This window comes from Quercus lobata, chromosome 1 (assembly GCF_001633185.2).
Source record: "Quercus lobata isolate SW786 chromosome 1, ValleyOak3.0 Primary Assembly, whole genome shotgun sequence".
Taxonomy (NCBI): Eukaryota; Viridiplantae; Streptophyta; class Magnoliopsida; order Fagales; family Fagaceae; genus Quercus; species Quercus lobata.
In genome coordinates this window covers 34551618-34565736 of record NC_044904.1, presented here as the reverse complement: position 1 = coordinate 34565736, position 14119 = coordinate 34551618, and the positions used below count along the sequence as shown (strand labels likewise).

The 14119-nt window shown below is 32.9% G+C and overlaps 1 protein-coding gene across 1 annotated transcript; it reads left to right on the top strand.

Moving 5' to 3' along the window:
- Nucleotides 1–13314: 13314 nt before the first annotated feature.
- On the top strand, nt 13315–14119 carry LOC115988258 (histone H4). Its single transcript, XM_031111835.1, has 2 exons — nt 13315–13425; nt 13526–14119. The coding sequence occupies exon 2, from the start codon at nt 13550–13552 to the stop codon at nt 13859–13861; it is 312 nt and encodes a 103-aa protein (XP_030967695.1). The 5' UTR covers nt 13315–13425; nt 13526–13549; the 3' UTR covers nt 13862–14119.

Here is a 14119-nt window from a genome sequence, read left to right as displayed (position 1 = left end):
GTTAACGTCAGAGCCACAGAGCTTTGAGATGTCCTTTTTAAGGTCTTGGGAAAAGAATAAGAAACCTTAATCTTGGAGAATCATTTGGACTTACTCAAAAGGGATCTCCCATAAGAGGAAGTCAACAAGGGAGCTTTAGACTGTCAAAACCTCAAAAAATGAAATAAGAATAAAAAGGGTAAGGGACCAACCACCAAAGTTTTCAAATATAACATTGGTTCTGGTACCTAGCACACTGAAGAGAATGATGGTTGGTGTTAAAAAGCATCTAAGTAGCTCTATAAAAGGGGCAAAGCACCAGCCAAGAAGGGCTTCCAGCAAGAAGCAGTTAACATACTAGAAAAGATACTAGAAAGAGAGCTGTGAACGCAAAATAGAGTGAAGAGGGAGATACTGTAAGGGATCCTAAGGTAAATACTTAAGAATACACTTGTATTCAAAGGGATTCAAACTTCACAAGTCTTAGAAACCCAAAGGGAGCTATCTAAGTCTGTGATTTTTGAACTTTATTGAGCCTTGTGATATATCCCAGCAAAGTAGGACCCGATGTACTCAAATACTTGATATAATGAAGCATAATCTCACTCTATTTTGAGGATCCCTAACATTTTTTTTTACTTGCACTCTTTTAGTTCATTTGCTATCCCTTAGTTATTCACTAAACCAATAAATAAATATATATATATATATATATATATGTTTATGTATATTTGTGTTGTGGAGTTCATGTCTTGTGCATAGATTGACTCGTAAAATGGCCTAACAAAGCCGCAATAAGTCAAGCCCAGTCCACTAACCATCAACAGCATCCTATGGAGGCCTAGGATCCCTCCAGACCATTGGGCCTGGGTACTGTCCAAACTAGGAACCCACACACCTATAGTTTAACCTTGGAAGATGACAAATGGCCATTTTATGTACCCAAAAATCATGGTTGCATTTTAGTCGCTATCTCATTAATCACATATCATGAAAATGATCTTGAGATTTTAACGATCATAACGATGCATTCGGTTTCCAAATCAAACGGTCGGATCGAAAGATAACGCAAAATGAAGTTTTAACAGTCTGCATGCATTCATTTGGGTGAAACCTGTCACACATGATTAATTGAAATTAATTTTGATTAGTTGTTAATTAAAATTAATTAAATGAATTTTTGTGATAGGTTAAATATTTTTCTTAAGGTGTGATTTGTTGCATGAGATTAAAACAAGTGAGCTGATAAGATTTAAAGATTGTTAGATAATAAGACTTTAAAGTAATTATCTTCAAGATAGTTATTTAAAAAAAAAAAAATCTTATTTATCACTTTGGAATATCTTTTGGCATGAAAATACATTAAAAATTCATCCAAATACAGTTTTAGACTTAGAAAACACTTCAAAAACGTGTTAATCAAGTAGCAATTTTCAAATTCATGTTGCAGGACACTTTTGGCATGGTATATGTCAAAATTCAGACTAGGCAATTACTGTCAAAGTTGTAGGAAATTGAACTTTTAGTAAAGATATATGGTCAAAATAGAATTTTCAGATCTAAACATGTTTCAGTATTTTGACCATATCTCTTTAGTCAAAATTTGGATTGAGCTAAAACTAGGATAGATGAAGGAAAATTCAATTCCCTACAACTTTTCCAAAAATAGCCTTGTCTGAAATTTGATGTTTACTATGCCATAAGTGTCCTGCAACGTGAAACTGAAATCTGCTACGTGATTAGCACGTTGTGATCATTTTTTTTTTAGGGGGATCACGTTGTGATCGTTGGAACCTTCAGATCATTTTCATGATATGTGATAAATGAGTTAATGACTAAAATGTAATCATGATTTTTATATACATAAAATGACCATTTTGTCATCTTCCAAAATTAAATTATGGATACGAAATGAAGCGTCTACATACATTTAAATGGGTAGTATAAAAATATTTGTTAGAACAAGTAAATAAAACTATGCATGGCCATATCCATATCTCAATCATTCAAGAACTAAACCAAGCAAGCAATATATCACATCATCCTTAAAATCTAGACTACATTATGCATAGAAATAGCTAAACTATCATAAACACAAAATCATAGAGACAAACAAGCCAAGAATCGTGTTACGTAAGCATCAAAAGCATGAAGCAATAAGGATTATAGAGGAAAGCTTAAGAAATTACCCAATTTTTTTTTGTTTTTTTTTGGAGAAGGAGAACTGTAGTATTATTCAATAAAAATAGCCGCATCGGTTAAGACTACATTATGGAGGTGTGGAGGAGCATCCTCCATCCACACAATAAACTCACTAACATGTCTAGCAATGTTATGAGCGACATAATTACCCTGACATCTAATATGGAGAAACTTACCAACAGCAAAATTATTTGCAAGGAACTTAGCTTTCATCAACCAGGTGACTGTAGGCAGAACCTTTGGTCTTCAAAGCGTTGATAATTATTTCCGAGTCACCCTCAAAAATAATGGATGAGAGACTGATATCTTGGGCAAAAGAGAGGGCTTTGACAACATGGGAGATGGATCTTCTCTGCCATGGAGGCTACCACTAACCTACAAAACTTTAATTTGGAAGAAGAAATGAGAATTGGGAGAATTTATGGAGCATTCTAGGCTGTTTTGGAGGTTTGCATATGGTTTCATGATGCCTCTGGACAAATGGGTGTAGACACTCCATTTTACAACTTACATTTAACCAACATTCAGGGCAAAACAGTAATTTTGCACCAAGGGCATGATCGTAATTTCAACTATTAGATCTTTAGATTTGTGATACAAAACAAATCTTGATGCTCTAACAATCACAATGGTAAGTCATGGGCCTTGATCGGACCACCAGATCAAAAATTATCATACAAATAATTTTCAATGATTGTGACTCACCTACACAATAAGCCTCGATCACGTCTTATTTTAAACACTTAATTTTAATTGGTTCCAAAAAAAATTAATTTAAAATTAATTAAGTGTGAATTTTGACTGGATTTCATTTTATTTTATTATTTTTTAAGAAATAATAAAAAGGTTTTTCTTTTATGGCATCTTATCTGCTCTTTTGAAAAACAAGTTGGATGGAGAAAAAGATATGATCCATGAAAAATTTCAAGGCGAAAAGCACATTTTAGTCCTTACATTTTCAAGCGATTCCCATTTTAGTTCCTACATTTTATTTTTACCGCTTTTAGTCCCTATCCTGAAAAACACTTCCCATTTTGGTCCCTGCCGTTACTCATTTAACAGAAATATCCTATGTGGCAAACGGTCCAACAGTAAATGCTGACATGTCTATTAAAATAATATTAAAAAAATATTTGCATTTTTAAAAATGCCACATCAGCAATTTAATTTTTAAAAAAAGCCACATCAGATAAAAATAATATAAAAATTTCTAACCTAATTATTTTTTTTAAAAAAAGGAAAAGAAATTAGTTAAATTAATGTTTTTTTTTCTTTTTTTTGGAAGAACGTGAAGAACGTGTTCTTCATTTTTCTTCCCCAACTAAGCTTGCCCAGAAAAATAAAAATTAAAAATTTACTTTTCTTTTCTTGCATTTTCTTAGCCAATGTAATTAAGGAGTCTAATGTATTGCATTTTCTTCATTTGTATTGCATTATAAATTTATTTTTAGACTACACCATTCTTGGAGACCAAATAAAAATAGAGCAAAGATTCAAATTTTAACAATCATTTCTGGTGTTCTCTTTTCAGTCAAGTTATCAAAATAGCAAAAGAGTAAGCACGAATAGAACACGGAGCATTTCCATATAAGATCTGACGCAAAACCAAAAAGATAAACTAGTTCTAGAACTTAAATCAAATCAAAATCTAATCTAAAAAAGACAAACACAGATCTAAACGAAAATGTCAAAAGACAATGTTTTTAGTTATTACCTTGCTCTTGGTGACGAAGTCGTTGACGTTAATAATAGGGAACAAGAGGGTACCATTGGCCTGCATCTAGTAAAGCCTCTTTACTCTAGTGGTTGTCTCTTCAGACACACCAACCAATCTTTGCTTCATCTTGTGGTACCTCTTGGGATCTGTCTTCAACCCATCTCTGATAATGGTCAGCACAATCTGGAACTTGGCAATGTCGGTGGAAGCTGGGTCCGGAAGAGTCCAGTTCTTCTCAAACAACTCCTCAGCTTAACGCCCTCGTGGATGAGCAGAGTCGTGTCACCACCATCATCGACTATGAGATCGGCCTTAACCCATCTCTGATTGCTCTATTTTTCTTTTCTAATGTTTTTAATTTTCTGGGCAAGCTTAGTTGGGGAAGAAAAATGAAGAACACGTTCTTCATGTTCTTCCAAAAAAAAGGAAAAAAAAAATTAATTTAACTAATTTCTTTTCTTTTTTAAAAAAATAATTAGGTTAAAAATTTTTATATTATTTTTATCTGATGTGGCTTTTTTCAAAAATTAAATTGCTGATGTGGCATTTTTAAAAATGCAAATATTTTTTTAATATTATTTTAATAGACACGTCAGCATTTACTGTTGGACCATTTGCCACGTAGGATATTTCTGTTAAATGAGTAACGGTAGGGATCAAAATGATAAGCGTTTTTCAGGATAGGGACTAAAAATGGTAAAAATAAAATGTAGGGACTAAAATGGGAATAGCCTAAAAATGTAGGGACTAGAATGTGTTTTTCGCCAAATTTCAAAAATAACAGAAAATGCTCAAAAACGTTACTATTTTCAGCAGCAACTTGAATCGCATTTTTGGCCTAGAAAATATTTAAATTTGGTTTTCTCTATTTCTGGAAAAGTTGTAAAGAATTAAATTTCCTTTCCAAAGACAAAAATCCTAAATCAATTGGAATTTTGAACAGAAAGTTATAGCCAAAACACCAAACAGGTGCAGAAGATAACACAAGTTCAGCATCATCTTCAACTTCCTTTCAAATTTCAAATGGGGATCAACACCAAATCTGTTCCAGCTTATCTAATAGGCTTATCTCCTCCCTTAGCTTCAGAAGAAAGCTAACAACTTGGATTTAAAGCTAAGCCATCCCTTCCCCTATAAATAGAAAAGACCTCTTCCATTTTCATTATAATTTATCTCAAATTGCTGAATTGCTTTCCTTTATTTTCTCATAAAATATATGTAGATTTTGATTAAACTTTCTTTTCATTACTTGGTTTCTTTCCTTTCAATCTTGTTTATAAAATGTATCATATTAATAAACTATATGTACTGTCACATGTATATAAACTATATGTACTATCATATTAATAAACTATATATATCATATACAATAAACTATATGTACTGCATTGGCTTGAGTTTATGATCTCATTTTTTTTTTTTTTATTCAGCCTGCAGTTTGATATTCATGCTTAAATGTTGTAGAGGTACAGATTTTCAAACCCTAAATTCATTAGCCCATTCAGAAAAATACCCATACAAGCCCATAAACTATTTTGGGCCCCCACAAATATTCCCAACAAATTACCCAAATATTTCCCGCATATTACCTAACTTGGGCTCTCACAAATATTCCCCATATTATTACCCAACTTGAGCCCTCACAAATAGTACCCATTATTTTCCACACATTACCCAATTTAAGCCTACAAAAATACTTCTTATACCATTATCAAAATTAGGTCACAAAATTATACTGCCTCTATAAAAGCTCAAACTTATTTATCTTGTGGGCAAAACACAAAAAGCCCAACAAAACACTCTTAAAAGCTCGTTGTTACACGGTATCTCTAAAGCCCGTTGCTACACGGTACCCTAAAGTCTGTTGCTACACGATACTCTTATAAAGCCTGTTGCTACACAGCAATATTTTACAAAATCTCAAACTATTTATAAAGGCCCAATATTATTTTGGCAACTATTTACAAAAAGCTCAAATACTATTTTGGCAACTATTCACAAAAACCCAAATACTACTTTGGCAACCATTTACAAAAGCCCAATATTATTTTGGCAACTATTTACAAAAAAACTCAAATACTATTTTGGCAACTATTTACAAAATATTATTTTGGCAACTTTTACAAAAAGCCCAATATTATATTGGCAACTTCTACAAAAAATGCAATACCATTTGGCAACTATTTACAAAAAGCCTAATATCACTTTAACAACATTTTATCAAAACCCCGAACTGTTGGGCTAACAATTATTCTACCTAAGCCCAAATATTATTTGGCAAAAGAATTATATTATGCTCAAAACTCAAAACTATTCTTTGGCAAAAACATATTTTGATATACTAAATTCTCTAATTCATGGGAAACATAAATTGCTGATGACATATTACCCATATTTCAAAACTATTTCTTCTACCAAATTTATGAAAACTATGCTTATTTCTTCCATAAGAAACTCTACCTACAAAAGCCCATGTATATTACTTATGGCAAAACTATTCATTTTGTAGAGATGAACAGGCCCAAAGAAGCCCAACAACAAGGCCCAATTGAGGCAGCCCAGCCCATGTGTTAATCTCAGCAACCAAAGCTCACTTGAGTAACTAAAGTAATTAGACTAGCCACTAGTCAAGTTTCAGCACAACTAAGCTGACAGCTGGGATCAACTACCATCATTTCAGCTTGTCAAATCATATCAGAAGGGGACACATGTCCAGCTGAGCTTACACCCTTCCTTGGCAAGCTGATTTTCATTATTATTGATGTGACATAAAGCTGTGCTGACAAGACATAAAGTTGTGAAGGTACAACCAGCCATTCTCTCTCTCTCTTCTCCAACACAATTAGCCAAGGAATTAGGGGCAGCCAAGAACAGACCATGGAAGCTTCTGGAATCACTTGTAAACAGCTCATTACCATGCCAAAAATGTATATTTTCTGGTTCATGAACTAAGCACATAAAGCTTAATGAAGAAACATAGGAAAATGTGATTTGGAGGGCATCAAGGAGATCTCCAACAGAGTTTCCAGCAGAGGGCTCCAAGGTTGACACCTGGCTTGGGGTGACACAATCTGCCCTAGGAAACTCTGATACTAGCAGCAGACAAGCAAGATCATTAGCCTAATTCATGCTCTAATCCCATTAGCTGAGGATAATCCAACATTTAATGCTAAGTCAGAACTCCAACTACTATTACCTAAAACAGCAAGAACACTCTAAAGCTAAACATACCATTCTTAACCAAATCTTAGAAACGATTTTCTAAGGATTTTCTGAAGATTAAGACTAATTTTGGTATAGATTATTCGCTAAAAACTCCCTTAAACTCAACTATAAGTAGAACTCTTCACCAACACATCAACACACACAAATAGAGAAGAACTCTGTCATAAACTTCTCTATTTTCCTCTCTCTCTAATTTTCTTAAGCTCTTAGTGAAGTCCTGAGTTCTTAATTTCAAAATTAGAAACTAAGCTCTTCAGCCCCTAGCTCACAAATACCCCTCACACCTCTACTCATAAGCTCTCATCCATCCTTAGCAAAAAGTCCCAGCAGCTTTACTAAATACTCTCTCTCTCTCACTACTCATGCTACCAAAATGGTCCTCACTACTCACTACATATACTATATCCATGGCATACCCTAGCATAATAATGATCTTGCTACACTAGCTAGAATCTCTCTCTCCCTTCATCTCACACTAAGCTTTTCTCCATTATTTGCTCTAATAGACCCTATAGTGTTTGTTTATTCATTTATTATTAAAGGCTACAATGTAATTGTTACTATAGAGTTTTTCCCTCAGGTTCTTATATTGGAGGACTTTTTTTCACTTGAACCTATGAATGATGATTTTGGAGATGTAGACACTTTCCTTAGATTATGAAATAATTAATGGTTGGAGGTTTATTCTATTCTGTTTTATTTTACCGCTGGAATACATTACCGCTAGAATATTTTACTACTGGCTATTTCTTTATTGCAGAAGGCTTTTCTGTTATGCTAACGTGTCTGTTGTAGGAAACATTTTTGGGCCATCCCATAATCCTCGTCAATCCTGACCTAGGCCCAAGGCTTAAAATAAAGTGAATTTCTCAAAAGCTTCACCGATAGCCTTTGGGCCGTGCTTCAAGCCCATTGTCGAGTTTTGGTTTAGGCCCCCAACCCAGTACAATTGGTTTCTTGTAAAACAATACGTTTTCACATGAAATTAATGTAATAACATTCCTTAATCCTATGACACATGACATTCAAATTTTCTAAAGTTTAGTGATATACTTGGATGAACATGTATAAATATCTCATTGATGTTCCTTTTACATGCTTAGGTGAACACTTCTAGGCTAATGCGCAACTTTCACCTAAATGTTTAGATGAACATGTCTAGGTAGTTGTTTTACTCTTTCTGTAAAATGCTTAGGCAAACATGTCTAAATATTCTGATTTTCTCTATAATACTTAGATGAACATGTCTAAGTGATTTTTCTTTTTTTCTTTTTCTTTTTAAATAATTGCTTGGATGATCAATATGCTTAAACGTTTTTTTTTTTTCTTTGCAATTGTGTGGATGACAAATAACATGACAATTTTTTGTTTTCCTTCACATACTTGGATGAACACTTCTAAGTCATTATTTACTTTTTATAACATGATTGGATGAACATATCTAATTGTCTGGTCTACTAAACATGCTTGGATGAACATGTCTAAGCTAGGAATTATTTGTTTTACATTAATTTCTTGGATGAACATGCCATTACTTTCATGCTTTCTTTAAATTTACATTTACATTATTATCTAACAAATTTCACTTTTTTGTTTCTCTTTACATTAAATTCCCCAACACATGTTTGTTTACAATTCTTGCAAATTAACATGTTTATATGATATATTATTTGCATTTGTTTGACACGACATGATATTGGCCACCTTAACCTAGGAGATCGGTTTTACCAGGCGAGATGGGTGCTTAATCCCTTCCCATATCGTAAATTAGCATCTGAATCAGGATCAAGGGTTCTAGACTAGGCTTTTGTATATACAATTTTACATTTTTTTTAGAATGTAACTAGGAAACAAAGCAATGTAATTTACTTTATTAGATTGTATCTAGGACCAAAAAAGTATTGTAAATTTTGTTACAAAATTGATGTAAATTGTCATATATATTAATACAACAAAAGCATTTTTTATAGAAAAAGTTTTCTTATTTTTCCATTTAAATTAAATAAATGGCGACTCCATGTAAAACCCTCGATTTAGGGAGGAGTATATTTTATAGTGAATTTGACATTTTGAGCATCATGATCCTACTCGTTCGCGTGGGTTAGGCCCAGTCTTGAGAAAAAATTGGTAGGCCAGAGTCGTGATCGCTCACAATGGGCAATTGTTGAATATAAAGAGGTGTGCCCAGCTATTTTGCTCGTACTTAGTCCAAGCAAAAGGTCCTAGGCATGGTCTTAGTGTGTGTTTGGCTCCAAATTAAAAGACCAGCTTATTTTACTATTCAGCTTATTTTTGTTACTATTCATGGGCTCTACTGCACTTCTTGATACTATTCATGAGTCTCACTCTACTATTTCAGTTAACTTTTACCTTTATCTACAGTACTTTCAGCAAAAAGTTTTTAATTTCAGCAAAATAAGTGGATCCCAAACAAACCCATAGTCTGGGCAAATTTGTTATTCCCACTTTTCAGCATCTTCTAGCACTTTCCTACCCAAATTTGGTCCAATTTTTTCAATCTCAGGGTACAAACTTTGTGCACACTTTTGGAGGCCTTAACGAACTATGTTTCTAGTGTTATTTATGTTTTTAGAAAGCTCTCACAACTTTTCCAATGGTTCTAGCCTTGCATCATTTGAAGCTTTGTGCAGAAAATTATGGGCCGTTGAAGTGGGCTGTTCCATCATCTCTACTTCGAAAAACTACCAATTTTACAGCTCCATTCTTCACGAGTTGCAAGAAATACAAGCACAAAGAGGATACCCAACACTAGTTTTGTTGGGTTTTGAAAAATCATTTGAAAACATGCGGAAATACGTGTAGATGAAAAAATGTGTGGAAATACGTGTAATATTTAAAAACTGAAAATATGTATTTGAGTGGGTGTACCAAACGAGGCCTCAAGTAATTTTGAAAATTAAAATATGACTTTCAAGCATGTATCCAAATCAAATAAAGTGCAATTTAAGAAAAAAATAACGCAAGTTTTAATGAAGTAATGCACATTTTCCTTGAAAAATTCAATAAGACAATTTCCATATTCCTAAAACACTCGCTCAATTCAAGCATGATTCATGTTAAAAAACAGTCAATTTGAAGAGAATTTTATGAACTTTAATTTAACCATTAAATTCACAATATCCCTTAATTTAAAGCTTAGGTTTTTATCAAAATTTAGAGTCAAACAAAATACAACATCAACACAATCGAATTCTTTTCCATTGGTAGATGTCATCTTACCGGAGCTCAATTGCTATAATTTCCCCAAGGGGAAGTTAAATCTTTTCAAAAACATCATCAGAAGGCTTCTGACAAGCTAGCTAATTGCAACATGATAATTATATGTGTAATCTTACAATTCATGTTGGTTTCGTTAAGGGATTAGGATTTGCTGGTTTGAAATGAGAAACTGAACCTTATGGTCCAGTTAGTCCTACAAGCCCTTTTCCCGTATTTTTTAACTTAAGATATCTTTTGCTCTAGGAAGAGATACTTTGAAGTTTGAAGTAGGGGCTTAGGCTCTGATCTAGCTTTTGGACTCTGCAACTTGCAAACATAGCCAGGCAATGAGGGATGTTCGATTCTTCATACTAGGAGGTGGATTTCTAAATTCTCGTAGGTCCCCCTAAGTTTCTTTCACGGAAATAATGAATAAACAAACTTTTAATATGCATATAACAATAATGAAAATAAAAAATCATAAAAAACAACTAATTTCTCTTTCGAATTTTTTTTAAAAATAGCAAATATAATTATATGAATAAGATATTTCATAAAATATATCTTAAGTTTGATTTTTTTTTTTAATACAAGATATAAATTCTACTATAGCCTAATCTAAGTATATATGTGTGTGAAGTTTCATCCTAGAGACTTGAATCCTGGCTCTTACTCCCTACGTCTCACAAAACACTTATATTTGCAGAGTGACCATCGCACCAAGAGTGTATGGTGGTAAGTTTGATTAAAATACTCTCATTCTATTGTCTTTAGTGTTCTATTATTGTGTTTTCACCAAACAAATGAATAGTAATATGTATTACATTACAACATCTTGTTTCTTGTATTCTTTGTAATACCTGTTCTTATTCCTATTTAATTACCGTTACAGTTTACCAAACGTGCACCTCTCCAGTTCTTCAATTTTTTCTTCAACTAAAAGTACCGGTTTTTTTTTTCCTCTGTTACTTCTTTAGTTCGTTCGGTTTTTTTTTTTTTTTTTTTTTTTTTTTTTTTATATATAATTTTTTTTCCTCGTTTGTTTTGGGTTCTTGTGCTCATCTTTTTTATCTTTCCTTTTTTAAAGGGTGTCCATCTATATACAATTTTTTCAATAAAAATATAATGTGCAATTTTTTTTTTTAATCTTATAGGGGCATGAGAGTAAATTTACACAAACTCTATTTTCTATCCTCCTATTTTTTCTACTCAACCAAACAAAATGTTTTTCCATCTCTCCACTTTTCCATTCGTCTAACTAATCACATATAAGGAAAAACTAAATCTTTTCTATCTTCCCACTTTTCCACCCTTTCAACCAAACGGACCCTAATTGACATTTCAAAATATGAATTCTTTGTCTTTCTCCAAGTTACATTTTCTTTGTAGGTAAAGGGTCCATTTGGTTAGGAGTTTTAAGAGATTAAAAGAGCATTTTTAAAACCCAAAACCCTATTTTGCAACTACAACTCCTCATAATTTTTTTACAAACGCACCCAAAATCCAAATGATAGTCTTTAAATTTGGGTGAGTTTTCATTTTCATGTTTCAAATTTCCTTTTTGACATATATGGCATGTTTGGTAGACTGTAACGATAATTATATAAGAATAGGAATAGCTATTACAAAAAATACAAAATACTATAATGTAATACTTATTACTATTTATCTATTTGGTGACTATTTTCATAATTGTTGTGTGCATATGGAAAGTTTGTTTTATTTGGAAATATATTAATTTTAGAAATTATTACACCTATTAAAAAATAGCTATTACAAGTTTATAACCATTTTAGAGATGGATAGCTATTCTTCGTTTTAAAAAATAATTATTCCTTGTAATAAAAACATAACAAAAATACCGAATAACTAAATTATAGGAATAACTATTATATTACAGTGTCTATTACAGTTTACCAAACATACCCAAAGTTTTTAGACTTTAAAATTTTTGTCAAGTTGATCATTTTACATATAAAACAGTCATTAAGTCCTTCCTTTGCCAAATATGTGATATAAAGTTGTTTTGTGAGACGTAAAAACATTTTTATAGGCAATAATAAATAAACGGGAAATTTCAATACAATACTTTAGGTACAATACATTAGGTTTTTCAATTAAATTCAAATGTCTAGTTCTATTAACCAATAAAACTAAAACAATATTATATTTTTCAAGCATAATAAATTTTAACCCATCAAGATGTATGAATTTGATTATGGAATCTAATATACTACACCCAAAGTATTATACCTAAATTTTACCCTAAACACAATGATCAACTTGACAGGAATGTTAAAGTTTAAGAATTAAATTGATAACAAATAAATTTTAAGGACTAAAATGATAATTCATCCAAACTTAAACTATGTAATTTTGATTTTTTTTTTTTTGTTGGAAAAATTATATTTTAAACCTTATAGTTTAGGGGTATAACAAATGTAACTAATGATCCATTTAAATGAAACTATATTGTTATTTTTGAAAGAGTTTGAAACTATTTTCTCAAAAAAGAAAAAGAAAAAAAAGAGAGTTTGAAACTAAAGAATTTAATTTGTCACCCAATATCATTCATAGGGTTTAAATATATAATTTATCTTATTTTTTAAACTTTTACCAATATTATTTTGAATAGATCGATGTAGGATACTCAAATAAAAAATAAAAAAAATTCTAAAAAAAAGAGAGAAAAGAAAAAGAGAGGATGCAGCTAGTAGAAAATACAAACACTTCCGAAATATATAATCAGGATTCAGGCCCAATAGGGCGCCAACTCCTCCGCGCACCTATTTTCCACACTCCGAAAATCAAAATCAAACCCCAACAACTTTTCCCGAAAAACACAAAAATTGCGCCCAACTTAACTTAAAACCCACCACACACGCATCCACGTCATCGATCCGCACCACATTTCAAAATCCCATCTCAACCGTCAATACAAGCTATCAACGGTCCAAATCCCTCACAAAAAACAATTTAACGGATCCATCCTCATTGCTCTTTTCCCACTCCCTCCTATAAATCCCCACCAAAACCCAAACCCTTCCTCACTCGTTCATTAACTCACCAAATCCCCAATTCAGGTAAAACCAATTCGAAGCCCCTCTTTTTCTCTCTGCTTTTTCACCTCTCTCTTTAATTCTCTAACCTTAATTAATTTCTTTCTTTGTTTTGGGGTTCCAGATTTTTGAATTCAAGTCTTGGAAAATGTCTGGGCGTGGAAAGGGAGGCAAGGGTCTGGGAAAAGGAGGAGCGAAACGGCATCGTAAGGTGCTTCGCGATAACATCCAGGGAATCACCAAGCCCGCTATTCGCCGATTGGCTCGCAGGGGTGGAGTGAAGCGTATCAGCGGTCTGATCTACGAGGAGACACGTGGCGTCCTCAAGATCTTCTTGGAGAACGTGATTCGCGACGCCGTGACCTACACGGAGCACGCAAGGAGGAAGACCGTGACGGCCATGGACGTCGTCTATGCCTTGAAGAGGCAAGGAAGGACTCTCTACGGTTTTGGGGGTTAGGGGGTTTTGTGTTTTGTGTTTGGTATGGGACTTTGGGAACAAGTCTTGCTGTCAAGAAAGTCCGATGGTGGTGGTGGTGTTTTTTGTTTTGTAATTAGAGGTGGTTCTATTTCAAGTATGTGGGTTTTTAGGGTTTGGTTTTAGGTTTATTAGATTTAGTTCTACTTGTTTGTGATTCAAACTCTGAATTGCAAGTTATGAAGATTTAATGCAAACTAGTTTTTGTTAAATTGGAGTATGAATGGTTGCAATGGATTA

What these genes read in the sequence shown, in the direction of transcription:
- LOC115988258 (XM_031111835.1), top strand. Translation starts at nt 13,550, where the DNA reads ATGTCTGGGCGTGGAAAGGGAGGCAAGGGTCTGGGAAAAGGAGGAGCG.